The 13,783-nt window shown below is 43.1% G+C and overlaps 1 protein-coding gene across 1 annotated transcript in view; it reads right to left on the bottom strand.

The window, feature by feature from the left end:
• ank1b (ankyrin 1, erythrocytic b) overlaps positions 1–13,783 on the bottom strand; it is a 174,607-nt gene that overhangs the window by 92,767 nt on the left and 68,057 nt on the right. The window contains exon 3 of the mRNA XM_063209998.1: positions 9,021–9,122. Coding sequence (XP_063066068.1) covers positions 9,021–9,122 — 102 coding nt within the window. The remainder of the gene's footprint in view (positions 1–9,020; positions 9,123–13,783) is intronic.

The following is a 13,783-nucleotide window of genomic DNA, read 5'->3' as shown; positions in this document are numbered from 1 at the left end:
CTTGCTCCGCTGCCTTCCACAGGCTATGACATCACTTAGCAAGTTCAGAGGTAAGGACCGTAATTTTTGTTCAATTCGAGATGTTCTTGTGCTTCCAACTTGCACAGCAGGTAAAGATGAAAAGTACATAGTGTTGCTTTAACCCCTTTGTGCCGAGCCTCTGTTAAAAACATCAAAACTGTTATAACTTAGTCTTAATATGTCACTTAAGGCTCTCTGTAATGTCATAGCAATGTTGTTATGATGTACTTGAGTCTTTTAGGCAAACAGTGAGCAGGCCTGCCGACGAGCACAACAGCACAACGAGGCTACGTCAGTAACTACACTGTTTTGTTTTTTTCAAGTAAACCGAAACCTGTCGGACATGGAGAATGCTCACTGCAAAGTCATGTGCAAAGTCAAACCAGCATTTCACTCATCATGATTTGTAGATGTAAATTACACAACCAGTGGGACAATTTGAGCAGTGGCTCTTGTTTTGGGCAAAGAGACTAAACCACACAGCAGTCGACATGTTTAATGGCTTGTTTCTCAGGCTTGTTTGTCTCCTCTTATCTGAGATGAGGCTGCTAGCGGGGTTACACAATCATGATGCTATTGCTGCTGCTGCTGCTGCTCGATGCCGTTTCAGACTCGTCATTGAGGAGGCAGTACCGTTGCTGACCACAAGGGGTCTTAGCAAGCCACTCAGACATGCCGCTCTCCCTCTCTCTCCCTCTCTCTCTCTCTCTCTCTCTCTCTCTCTCTCTCTCTCTCTCTCTCTCTCTCTCCTTTACTGTGTCTCCTCTGCAGTAGCCTCATGTCTGATGAGCAACATGCTGCATCCGCAGTACATGCGCACTACAAAGTCAGACAGAGTCAGAGAGAGAGAGAGAGAGAGAGACAGAGAGAGAGAGAGCAAGCGAGAGAGGGGGAGACAGGGAGAGAGAAAGAATGGTGGAAAGACCTAGTAAGAGACAGAGAAATAGAGATAGATACAGGAGATAGACAGCAAGTTGACCAGAGAGAGAGAAAGCGTGTGAGAGAGAAAGCGTGTGAGAGAGAGAGAGAGAGAGAGAGAGAGGGAGACAGAGAGAGAGAGAGGGAGACAGAGAAAGAGAGAGGGAGACAGAGAGAGACAGAGGGAGACAGAGAAAGAGAGAGAGAAAGAGAAAAAGAGAGAGAGAGAGAGAGAGAGAGAGACAGAGAAAGAGAGCGAGAGAGAGACAGAGAAGTGGAGTGAGAAAGAGAGAGAGAGAGAGAGAGAGAGAGAGAGAGAGAGAGAGAGAGAGGAGAGAGAGAGAGAGAGAGAGAGAGAGAGAGAGAGAGAGAGAGAGAGAGACACATGTGTACAGACAGTGGGCGGTCCACCAGGGGGGGTTCTGCAGACAGCAACACGTGCCTGTGTGTGCGACGTGTGTCTCTGCTCGGCATGCGCACTACGCTAGCCTAGCTTACGCTAGCCCTCCTCCCTCCATCACCATACGTGTGCAGGGGAATACCTCACCTTCATGCTCGTCGGCTCAGCTCAGTCCCAGCCTAATAAGAGCCGCCGCTAATTACCCAGTTATCAGTGACAGGACGTGCCTCACTAGGGCACACACGCGTCCTTCTGTCTCACATTAGGCTCGTTTCAAAAATCATCTGGCTGCCTGGCTAGACTGACTGGCTGGTTCCGGACATCTTGTCCGCACGTCAGCGCATTACATGGATAGACGGAAACGCTATGGTGTGGTGATGCACAGTCAAAAAAACGTCCCCGTTTCAAGTTCTTGAATGCATTTAGTTTAAGGCAGCCACTACGTAGGAAGCCAGCAGAATGATTTCAATCAAGCCCGTTTCTATCTTGTCATGCTGTGTGCTTTGCTTAAAAAGAAGACATCCGCTCACGTTAGCGCGCTGCATTCTCATGAAATATACATATGCCAACTGACGCACACCATGAATTCTAATCCCTTGCCTCTCCAAAGGATTTGGGCAAATATCAGACTTGTTCTGTCACAGGAGATAAAATAGCAGAGTACCTATTACAAATATCAGGGTATTACTACCGAGGCTGCTAGCGTGTCGTACACGTGAATTAAATTGCTCGGCGTTAACCTGTTAGTATATTTTTATTCATGTCATCAGCATGGTTACTCTCCGGCGCTTTGCCTATCCTCTGATTAATCTCTGCTACAGAGAATGGGTTGGAGAGAGGGAGTGCCGAGAGAAATTGGAGGGAAATGATCTCTGATTGATAATGATGGGTGCTCCTCGATGACTCATCATCACATGACAGAAAAAGATGAGGCTTAGTAACGCAGTCTAATTACGGAAGCTCTGATTTGGGACATGATGAGCGAGGGGCAGGTGTTTGTTCTCTGGTATTCATATCCCTCTTGACAAAACAATAGAGCTGAACGGACCGAGATTCAGCTCTGTTCATTTCAATAGCGCCATCAGAGCCGCTGACAGCTTTAGCCGGGCCCAAGACAAAGCCATTTGGAAGACCCCCACCCAATATCTTTGCATGAAAAGGTGTGGCTTTCCTGCCCATATAGATTAAGCTAGTTGAAGAATGTGTCCATCGATTAGTCTTTGAGTTTTAGGGTTATGTCTGTGTTAACGTAAAAAAAAAAATATTACATCTGTCACAAAAAACAGAGATGTCTGCGTGTAAGACACTGACAATGTTCTGTCGGGACGACAAAGCTGACCATTTTCTGGGGCAACACATAGACCTCTTTAAAAATGGCCTTTTATACATTACTCTTGGACTGCACCGTTCAGTGCTGTGACGTCAAACTCACACACAGACACATTTACATTTTCATGAGGAGCTGCAGGGCACATACTATCAAGGCAAAGATCAACTGGTTTTTGTCTGTTGTATTTTTGCTCTGTCTCTCATCTGATTTGAGCTATATACAGTATGTGTCTGCAATATATGCGTTCATGTGTGGGGGCGCATACACATTATGCTTGTGTGTGCTTGTGTGAGTTTGTGTATGTGTATGTGTGTGTGTGCGTGTGCGTGTGTGTGTATGCTATAGTCTGTATGCCTTAACATGCATGTGTGTGCAGTGCACGCGTGTCTACACAGAGAAGCTGGCTGCAGGCATGACGGGTGGAAGTGGGCGAATGGAGGACTCGAACTGCAGCCTAAGATGTGTGTGTTTGTGTGTGTGTGTGTGTGTGTGTGTGTGTGTTTGTGTGTTTGTGTGTGTGTGTGTGTGTGTGTGTGTGTGTTTGTGTGTGTGTGTTTGTGTATGTTTGTGCGTGAATGCATGCGTGCGCGCATGTGTGTGGTGTCCGACTGCAGCCTGAGAGACATGGGCAGAGCGCCAGGCCACTCCATGCGGATAACGCGGCCGTGTGTTTGTCCGCTCCTGGTATGGAGAGCTTTGAACGTGGCCCAGACCAGACACCGTCAGCTGTCCCAGAGATACCGTACACAAGATGGGGCATGGCAGGGCAGCCAAGCAAGACGGGTCAGAGATGCCATGATGCTGCCGCAGCCGTGAAGACAGCAGGGTTGCCAGATTGGGTGGTTTCCCAGCCCAATTGGGCTGCTTGGGATGCCCGTTTGCATGTAGAAGATGGTAAAGGGTGCATTTGGGAGCGGGTTTTTCTGCCGATTTATGGCCATAGAAATCAATAGGATTTCGTGCAACTTGGGCGGTATTTAGTGCTTCCAGGAGGGTGCTGGGCATTTTTTGGGCTGAAAATCATCAGTCTCATCTGGCAACTCTGGCAGAGAGAGTACAGAGGAGGGAGATGCAGGGAAACAGAGGAAAGGAAGCGATGGAGATGGAAGGAAGCCGAGAAAAGGAATGGAGGGAGGCAGACAGACACTGGGAAATTGAGAGAAACGAAGGAATGGCGGGAGATATGTACAGGGAAGCAGAGAAAAAAAGGTAGACATTGGGAAGCGGAGGAAAGGAATCGAGGGAGACAGACACTGAATGAGAGCGTGGGAAGAGAGACAAACAAACTGTGGGAGAAACAGGAGATTTTGGAGTGATGGAGCCAAGGATAAGGCAGAAAAAAAATACAAATTGAGAGAGAGAGAGACATTGGAGAGACAGAGAGAGATAGAGAATGATGGAGGGATCTAAAAGAAAGAGAGAAGGATTTAAACTGTTGCTGCTGCAAATTACTGCTGCAGCTTCATTTTCATAAAACTTCCCCGTCACACTACAAACACAGCTGTGGGGTCACAGCAGAGGAACACAGGGGGTTGATGGGGAAAAAAGTCAAACAAACGTAACACTAAGACAAACAGTTACACTCAATCTCTCTATTGGTCTCTGCTTCTTAAACACACATAACACACAAGCAGAGACAGCGGCCGAATACACACACACACACACACTCGCGCACGCACTCGCACATGCACACACGCACGCACACTGTAATCATTATAATATCAAGACCTCAGACTGAGTAAAAATCTAAATGGCAATTAATGCTGGATGGATTGCCAATTATAAATCCAGATTATATACGGATGATACAGATCTCATTACTGGCCTGCTGCTAAGACCCAGCACTGTCCCTTGCGGTGGCTGAGCATGATACAAATGACTTTGCAGAGACTGTGGTCAGTCTACGGTCTCGGAAAATTGTCACTCCAACAATCTCTGATTCAATCAGTCGATCGTAATGAGCGTTCATAACAGATCAACTACTCAGTGGAGCCACTTGTATTATTAGTTCCTTTGTATTATTGCAGATTTTTTTTGTATATTGAGGAGGATATGATAAGGTTTTTGAAGAGAAAAAAATGTCAAACAGCCTGACCCAATATAGCATTCTCAACATGACATGTTGTCATTCTGAAAAGGGCAGAGAGGCTGCTCAGAGGAACTTGTTTGGGGTGGAAAATAACAGCCTGCAGGCATTGTGATGGCCATCTAGCTGCTGGCTAGGAGACATTTGGCTCTGGTGCTCTGTGTTGCCCCAGGGTCTACTCCTTAAGCCCCCCTGTGCTGCCTGCAGAACGGATTTAATGGTGTTGGATAGGGCTGGATGATGTGGCAAATGCAGTATGGAATACCAAAATAGTAGCCTATATGAAGAGCTTCATTTGCCTGGTTAACACCAGACCTAATCACAACTTTCAGATCGAAACGATTGTGTAGAACGTAAGGCAGTGTGGGTGTTCCCAGGCTAGAGCTTCATTGCAAAATGGTGTAAACAACATTTCTTGACTTTTGCATTTTATTATTGGAAATTACTGTTCAGACATCCTTTCATCTGTGAGAATTCTTCCCATCAAAATATTTTGATAACCTACTTTTTTAAACCTATGTAAAATGTACTTTGCTTGCCAAGTGACAGACATTGTATTTGCATCTCGGGCGAATAAAATGTTGCCAAGCTATGAAAACTGCCACTTACAGTGCCATTAGTCGGCTGAGAGAAATACACAGGATCTGACAGAAAAAAAACACTGAAATTGGGCTCACAGCCTTTAAACGTGAGGATAAAGTATTCCAATTCAACGAGAACACTTTTATGAGCTCCTATGAGCAAGCACCACTACACACATGAGGCAGCAGAGTTGCATCGGGTGGGGCCGTGTCAAAACAAATGGCTGCGGTTGTACAGAGAAATGATGGAAGGGCACCAGAGACTGTATTAAGAGAATAGCCTTCCACAATTGGTCCAGGTGATGGGTTTTTAAGGCAAGAAACCCGCAAAAATAGCGAGCGTTGAAGTTGTGTCCTCAACTCCGATGTTAATACGACTGCCATGCCGAAAATCGTGCTGACAACTAGGGACAAGCTGTCAATGATGGCCGTCATAATAGGCCTATGTCGTTTTGTAATGAAAAAAGTATACTTAGTTGGTTCGGTACAAAACTACTTAATAATCTAACTATTTAATGTATCTGATTGATCATTGTTAATCAGGTATTGTACGTAGGGTTCCATATGTATGTGTAATGGAGGCTAACGAAGAGTTGGCGTGGAATGTTAGTAAACATCCCTTCGAAAGCTTCATACAGTGTCGATACCATTGGGCTGGGGGACTGGTCCTTTAGTCCGGCGGTATCGTACTGTGCCTCCCATTTCCAAACCGACGTAGTTGACGAGGTCGCACGTTCCGGCCCAGAGGGGGACGAACAGGAGCAAGAAGACCTCCGTCACATATGTACATAGGTTCCAATGTATGTAATTAAAGCGGTTTGGCAGTATCAGATATGCTGCAATTGGGTATCAGTTTAAACTCATTGTTATGAACTTTTATGACCCAAAGTTGATAATAATGAATTCTACATTTCCAAAACGTGTCATTGGCCTTCAATTAGCTCAAGTAATTCTCTGATGAAAAATATTTTGACTAGATAAGATAGTTAATGCCCAGTACAAAAATGTAATTTCCCAAAATTCTCCAAAATGGATATAGGCTATGTCATTTTGCAACAAACCTCTTAATATATATTTATGTATTTCCAAATTGGCCAACGTTCTTAATCATGATTAGAGGTGTGATCAAAGTTATTTCCAAATTGACTGGACTGGGTAATATCATTTGACAAGAACCAGTAGCCTACATGAACACACAGTGGAGTGTATTAGACATAGATTTCTTTATCTTGATTACTTGATTACTACTCTCTTCTTTCTGTCTTTCTTTTCTCTCTGAGTTTCTTTCTCTTTTCGATTAATTTACCAGCATAGTGTTGGGCTTACACGTTCAGGCCCCAGCGAGGCAATCCATAGGTGATGGTCAATGATTCAAGACCAATTGCTTTTGTCTGGTTTCTTCTCCCCGTGCTTGGCATACAGATTAAATGCCATTCTTGCTCACTCTTCTCTCATGACAGTTAAATTAGCAATTGTTTACTGGGGCAAAGAAGTACTCCCTGAATCAATTGTTAATTTTTTTAGAATTGTATGTAGGATTAATGAGCACACTGAAGCTTAAAATGGGCTTGTGATCTTCCACATTGATACTATTCATGATGCAAGTGTGCCTTTCAATGCGTAATCAGCAGCAACCTGACTTCAGACATTACACTCCAGTCCAGACATTTGTTCGAACCGTTCACTAAATCAGATTCCTTTTGGCACAGCTCTTAAACTAGGTACACGTAGAACAGTTAATATTAATATCCATGAAGAGCATAGCCATGGTTGGGAGGATGTTATACTGTAGGTAGTCTGAATCAAGACTGACCATCACTGTATCATCATACTATATACAAACCCCAACTCCGATGAAGTTGGGACGTTTGGTAAACAGTGAATAAAATCAAAATGCTATCATTTTCAAAACATTCAATCTATTCATTAGATGGAGAATAGTGAAAAGACAACATATTAAGTGTTAAAACTGAGAAAAAATATTGTTTTGGGGGACATATGTACTCATTTCTAATTTGATAAATCCAACACGTCTCAAAAGAGTTGGGACGGGGACAATAAATGGCAGCAAATGTCGAGGAAGACTAAAAACAAAACAAAAGACAACACTTAACAGTTAAATACATTAACCGATGAGATGATTTTAATAAAAAACAACGTGTGTTAAGAAAAAAAGTGTTAATTCCTATCTTGGACATGATTTCACCAGCTTAAATGGTGGGTGTATTCCTTGTCATGTTTTGCAATGTTTTCCTTTCTGTAGTGCTTACAGTGTGACAGGTCTTGACCAAAAACCCACCATTTTTATCACCTGCTGGTCCTTATGATGGAGCCAAACTGTTAAAACATAGTAGAGAATGCAATTTGACCTTACTATGTGGCAGTAATCGAAGATCTCCCTTCAAAATATAATGCATGAGTGGCTTTTCATGCTGTTTAAAACCCATTTATACCATTCAGCACTGTATTTAACTCTACAGATGAGTGAGAACATCTTAACCAATGCACTACTGCACCCGCATGCCATCATGGAGGCTGACTTTTGAAGCTAGCACTAACACAAGTTGGATGGTCCATTTTTACTGTAGCACAGGATGTGCAATGCTCTATTATTGTCAAAAAGAATGGACTTCTACAACTTCTGCTGACTTCTGTAAGCAAAGGACAGTTACCCATGTCTTCTGGGTCTATTTCAAGTGAGCTCAGGTGCTTAGGAGAATGTTACACCCCTGTATCATTTTCATGCATTAAGCATTCTTAATATGGTAAATTTTCAATAGCTCTAGCACTCCAGGAATTAGAGTGAGACTACAGCCAATATATATTTCATGATGTCATGAACCTATACAATGATTTTATTAACAAAAATATGTCTTATATACACTCAATCGTGGTAAATCAAAGGGAATTCAAAAATGTATGTAATAACTACGGTAATTATTCCCTTTGCATCTTTAATTCTGAGTGACTCAGCCTCTCTGTGATGATCTTATACCTGGACACCTATATTGTCCGTCAGTACAATTCATTTTGAAATGATCTTCTTTGTTGTTTTATCTTATTTGGATGTTTACTAAATTTCACTGATCCCCGTCCCAACTCTTTTGAGACGTGTTGGATTTATCAAATTAGAAATGAGTACATATGTCCCCCAAAACAATATTTTTTCTCGGTTTTAACACTTAATATGTTGTCTTTTCACTATTCTCCATCTAATGAATAGATTGAATGTTTTGAAAATGATAGCATTTTGATTTTATTCACTGTTTACCAAACGTCCCAACTTCATCGGAGTTGGGGTTTGTAAGAGTATGACTGACCATCATAGTATCATCATACTATATAAGAGAAATGGGTGAACCTTAGGTATTGCTGATTAGCTACGTTAACATGTGGTTACAAGCAGATAGACAGTGGCAAGCTTCAGGCGAGTGTCAGCTAATGTCTATGCTGTAGGAACACAACTACCATCAAAGAATAGACAAACATCCAGAATGCTATTCAGAGTAACTTTGTATTTCAAAAAGAGTAAAATATAACTGCTTCTCAAGGAATGTCACCTTTAGCATACATCATAACTCTTTCAGAGGAAGGATAAGACAACGTCACAGACGGCTACAGTAAAGGTACAAAACCATGAAAAAGAAATGATGGAGAAACTTGTTAGGGGAACAAATCTTTTACCTGATTGGATAAGTTGATATCTATCCCATTCTTTATGTGGTCCAGCGCCTTGTCCAGGTTGCCTGATCGAGCTGCACGGAGGAAGCTAGTCGCCGCATCGGCCTGATTAGGAAGGAAGACAAAAAGACAGACAGAGGGAAGGAAGGAAGGAAGACAAAAAGGAAGGCATGGAAAGGTTAGGCCACTACAGTTATTGTCATTTCTTTTAAAAAGAGGACATTGTACATAGTACAAAAATACAGTACAACAAGTACACAAAAAGTACACAAAAATAACTAAACAAATAAATAGATGTTAAAGGATAACTTCAGCCAATATCAATATGCTGTTGCATTGCTCACGCTACCCTTGATTTGTCAGTACCCGTTGATCCAACATTTTTCGACTCAGCCCTTTCCGGGATCCGAGCTATCCAAATGGGGACAGATTTTGTTTACGTTATTTACAAGTTTTCAACTTTCTTAACAGGCCTACTCCAAATATTTTCCCAAAAGGTGTCGCTGTTTGCTAATTGACTACTCCTACTTTTACTGCTACTGCTACTTTACTGTGAGCATTACAACGGCATGTCGAAATTGGCAGAAGTTACCCTTTAAATCCCCCACCCCCTCCCCCTCCCCCTCCCCTCAATTCCTGGGTTGCAGTTACATCATCACGGGACCACGTAAATTTGAAATGGTGGGCGACCTGGGATTGGAGCCATTGAAACCCATTCAAAAAAATATATTTTTTAAACAGCCACAGAAAATTTTGAGTTAGACTTAAAGACACATTATACGTCTTGTCTGAAAGCTTTCCATAAGTGAAAACAGTATGTTCCTAGCTTCTACCAATCCAAAGGTAGCCCACTTTAAGCGAGGATTAGTTTGGATAAAAATCGCGTTTTGTTTCCCTGGAAAAAGGAGACGAAGCGGTTTATGTTAAGTATGTGGTATTTTTGCGAGGGTTTTTTCTGAATCTTGACTTTCTATGCGATTTTCATAATGTGTTTTTACGTGACATGGGAGTAAATGTGTTAACAGTAATGCCGTCTGGGATTTGCGAAAGTAGGCTAGGCTAGTCCACTAGTTAGCTAGTTTCCACCGCTTCGTCTCCGTTTCCAGGGAAACAAAACCCCCTTTTTTAGCCCTCGCTTAAAGTTGGCTACCTTCCGATTAGTAGAAGCTAGGAACACACAGTTTTCACTTATGGAAAGCTGAGATTCTGTAGTGTGTCTTTAGGGCTAACACAAAATGTTCTGTGGCTGTTCGAATTTTTTTTATTTTTCAATGGGTTTCAATGGCTCCAATCCCAGGTCGACCACCAGCAGCGGTAGATCAAAGAGATTTCAAGCGCGTGACGTCAACTGAAACCCAGGAATTACCAGCTTCCCCTTCAAACACCACATGAACAAAAGGGGATTGGAAAGGGTCTGCTCAATTTCGAAGAAAAAAAAAAGACAGAAAAGGCGTCAGGGCAATTCTGTGTGTCAGAGGAGCACTCTAATGATGCAGACACCGACTGTGGGCAAGAGGGCAGGATGAGATTATAGAACATGAAATGCTCATCACAGCTCCCAGCCCATAAAGCACAGCACCACACTACACCACACCGCACCGCACAGTACATCACATCACAGCACATCACAGCACAGCACTGCACAGTACAACACATCACAGCACATCACAGCACAGCACAGCACCACACATCACAGCACGGCGCTGCACAGTACAACACAGCACAGCACCACACCGCACATTACAACACATCACACCACATCACACCACATCACAGCACCACACCACACCACACCACACTGCACAGCACAGTACAGGACATCACAGCACATCACATCACAGTACAACACATCACAGCACAGCACAGCACAGCACAGCAATACACATCGCATCACATCAAAGCACAGCACCGCACCACACCACACCACACAGTACAACACATCACATCACATCACAGCACAGCACTGCACAGTACAACACATCACAGCACAGCACCGCACGGCACGGCACCACACCGTACAGTACATCACAGCACATCACAGCACATCACATCACAGCACCGCACCACACCACACCACACCACACAGTACAACACATCACATCACATCACAGCACAGCACTGCACAGTACATCACATCACATCACATCACATCACATCACATCACATCACATCACAGCACAGCACAGCACAGCAATACACATCACATCACATCACATCACATCACATCACATCACATCACATCACATCACATCACATCACATCACAGCACATCAAAGAACAGCACCGCACCACATCACACCACACAGTACAACACATCACAGTACAGCACCGCACCACACATCACAGCACATCACAGCACCGCAGTACAGAACATCACAGTAAGTAAGTACTATGCCCTTTATTATCACACAATGGGAAAATTCTTGTGTTGCAGCAATAACATACATACAATTTATGCTAAAAAACAGATGACATGCATACAGACACAGGACCAGGAGGTAAAAATATATAAAGGGGGGTATAAAATATAGGTGTTATAAAAAAAATAGAGATATTTCTGTCCAAATAAATACATTAATAAAAGTGCATAAAACACAGGTAGTAGTACAGTGTTAGCAGCATCATAAGAGGAGGAAGCACATCACAACACCGCACCACACCGCACCGCAACATACAACACAGTAAAGCACATCACAGAGCCACACTGCACCACACCGCACCGCACCGCACCGCAACCACACAGTCCATCACAGTAAAGCACATCACAGCACCACACTGCACCCCACCACACCGCACCGCACAGTACAGTACAGTACATGACAGCACAGTACCGCACCACACCGCACCACACCTCACCACATCACAGCACCACACCGCACCACACCGCACAGTACAACACAGTAAAGCACATCACAGTACCACTCTGCACCACACCGCACAGTACAGTACATGACAGCACAGTACCGCACCGCACCACACCACACCACACCGCACCGCACAACAAAGTAAAGCACATCACAGCACCACACCGCACCGCACCACACCACACCGCACAGTACAACACAGTAAAGCACATCATCGCACCGCACCGCACCGCAACACACCGCACCACAACACACCGCACCGCACAGTAAAACACATTAAAGCACATTGATAGCACACAGCACAGCACAGCACGCCCCTCTACAGTATTCAACATCAATATCTGGTCTGCCTGTCAGGACTTGCTAAGACTGTTGTAAATTACCTGGTGTCGCTGCCATGGAAGTCAGAATAAATAAATACATAACAGATTAATAGATATTAGATTTAAAAATATAGAATTCATAAATACATACATTTCTTGTAACAATAGTTTAATATTAAAATCATAATTTCATATATTTCATGTATATTGTTTGTTTTGACATGGGGGAACATATCCTAATTAAGGGGGTAACCCAAGTTTGCTGCCGCAGGTTGACAGGGTATTACTTTTGAGAGTTGCTACCTGTTGATAAGTACATTCTGGACCAAGCTAGCAGGCAGATACCTCGCTGATTCCTCCGCCTAAGAACCAGCAATGATTAAAAGAAGACTGAATAAAGTGCATGGTGCATTGACTGTTATGTTTGACTGTAAAGATGTAACGTGATGGATTTCTGCTGATTCATGTAACAGTATGGTCGCTGGGTTTTCTTGATGTCTTTATGTGGAAATAATTTGTTTTTATTTGCTTTTCTGTCAGTAAGTTTAACAGTTCTCACGGCACACTATCATGCTCCTTGTGTGATTAAAGCATGTAACTTAAAGAACGACTTGGCTTCGTCATTTCCACTTGAGAGGGAATTGCATCTGGATTTAACTCTGGCACAAGGCATCAAAATATATCAAATGTAATATTTATATTCATTATAGTAGTAATAATAGTTGTACATTATTTTTACATCAGTGTGAGAATGGTCTGCACACTGATTATACTGTAAGTTGCAAAGGTATGTGTTGTTTAACAAATGCTTTGATTCTCAATCGTCAGGCTCCTGGATTACTGCCTTTGCAGATGTGTGCACCCAACATTTAAACTGCAAATTGCACAAGAAATACCATGTAGTGAAAAGATAAATGTGCAGGAATACGAGCATTGTTAAAGCAGAGTAAAGTTATGTTTAACACAATTTAACACTGGGGATAGTTGCCATTTTCTCAAAGGAGTCACACCTTTGCTCAAAGGAAGCACAAGTCTGAACGGTGTAGTTTCTAAACCCAGCCACTTAAAAATAGCTTAACTTGTGTTATTCAAAGAAAGACTGCAGGCCCACTATTTTGAACATCATCTACCACCATCTTGGTCTTCTTAAAATTCAGCGAGGACAAAACTATGAAATATTAAAATGGTCCCTGTCAAAAACGGTTCTTTCACAATAGCAATCTTGTCTGAGTTTTCTCCAGGATGCCTTTCTGCTGGTGTGTGCTTGTGTGCTTTCAGTTAACATCTTTCCATCCTTCTCTCTATCTCTCCCTTTCTCTTCCTGGAGTTCTGTCATTAGCTATTCTAGCTATTCCATTTCTGTCGTCTCTCTCTCTCTCTCTCTCTCTCTCTCTCTCTCTCTCTCTCTCTCTCTCTCTCTCTCTCTCTCTCTCTCTCTTTCTCTCTCTACTGAGTTCTGCCTTTCATCTCCTATCATGTCCCTGTGGAACAGCGATGCAGAGACCTCTCTCTCTCTCTCTCTCTCTCTCTCTCTCTCTCCCTCTCTCTCCCTCTCCCCTCTCCCCTCTCGCTCACTCTC

The sequence above is a fragment of the Engraulis encrasicolus genome, chromosome 11 (assembly GCF_034702125.1).
Source record: "Engraulis encrasicolus isolate BLACKSEA-1 chromosome 11, IST_EnEncr_1.0, whole genome shotgun sequence".
In the NCBI taxonomy this organism is placed as follows: Eukaryota; Metazoa; Chordata; class Actinopteri; order Clupeiformes; family Engraulidae; genus Engraulis; species Engraulis encrasicolus.
The sequence above is the reverse complement of the archived record's forward strand: the minus strand, read 5'-3'. Positions and strand labels throughout refer to the sequence as shown.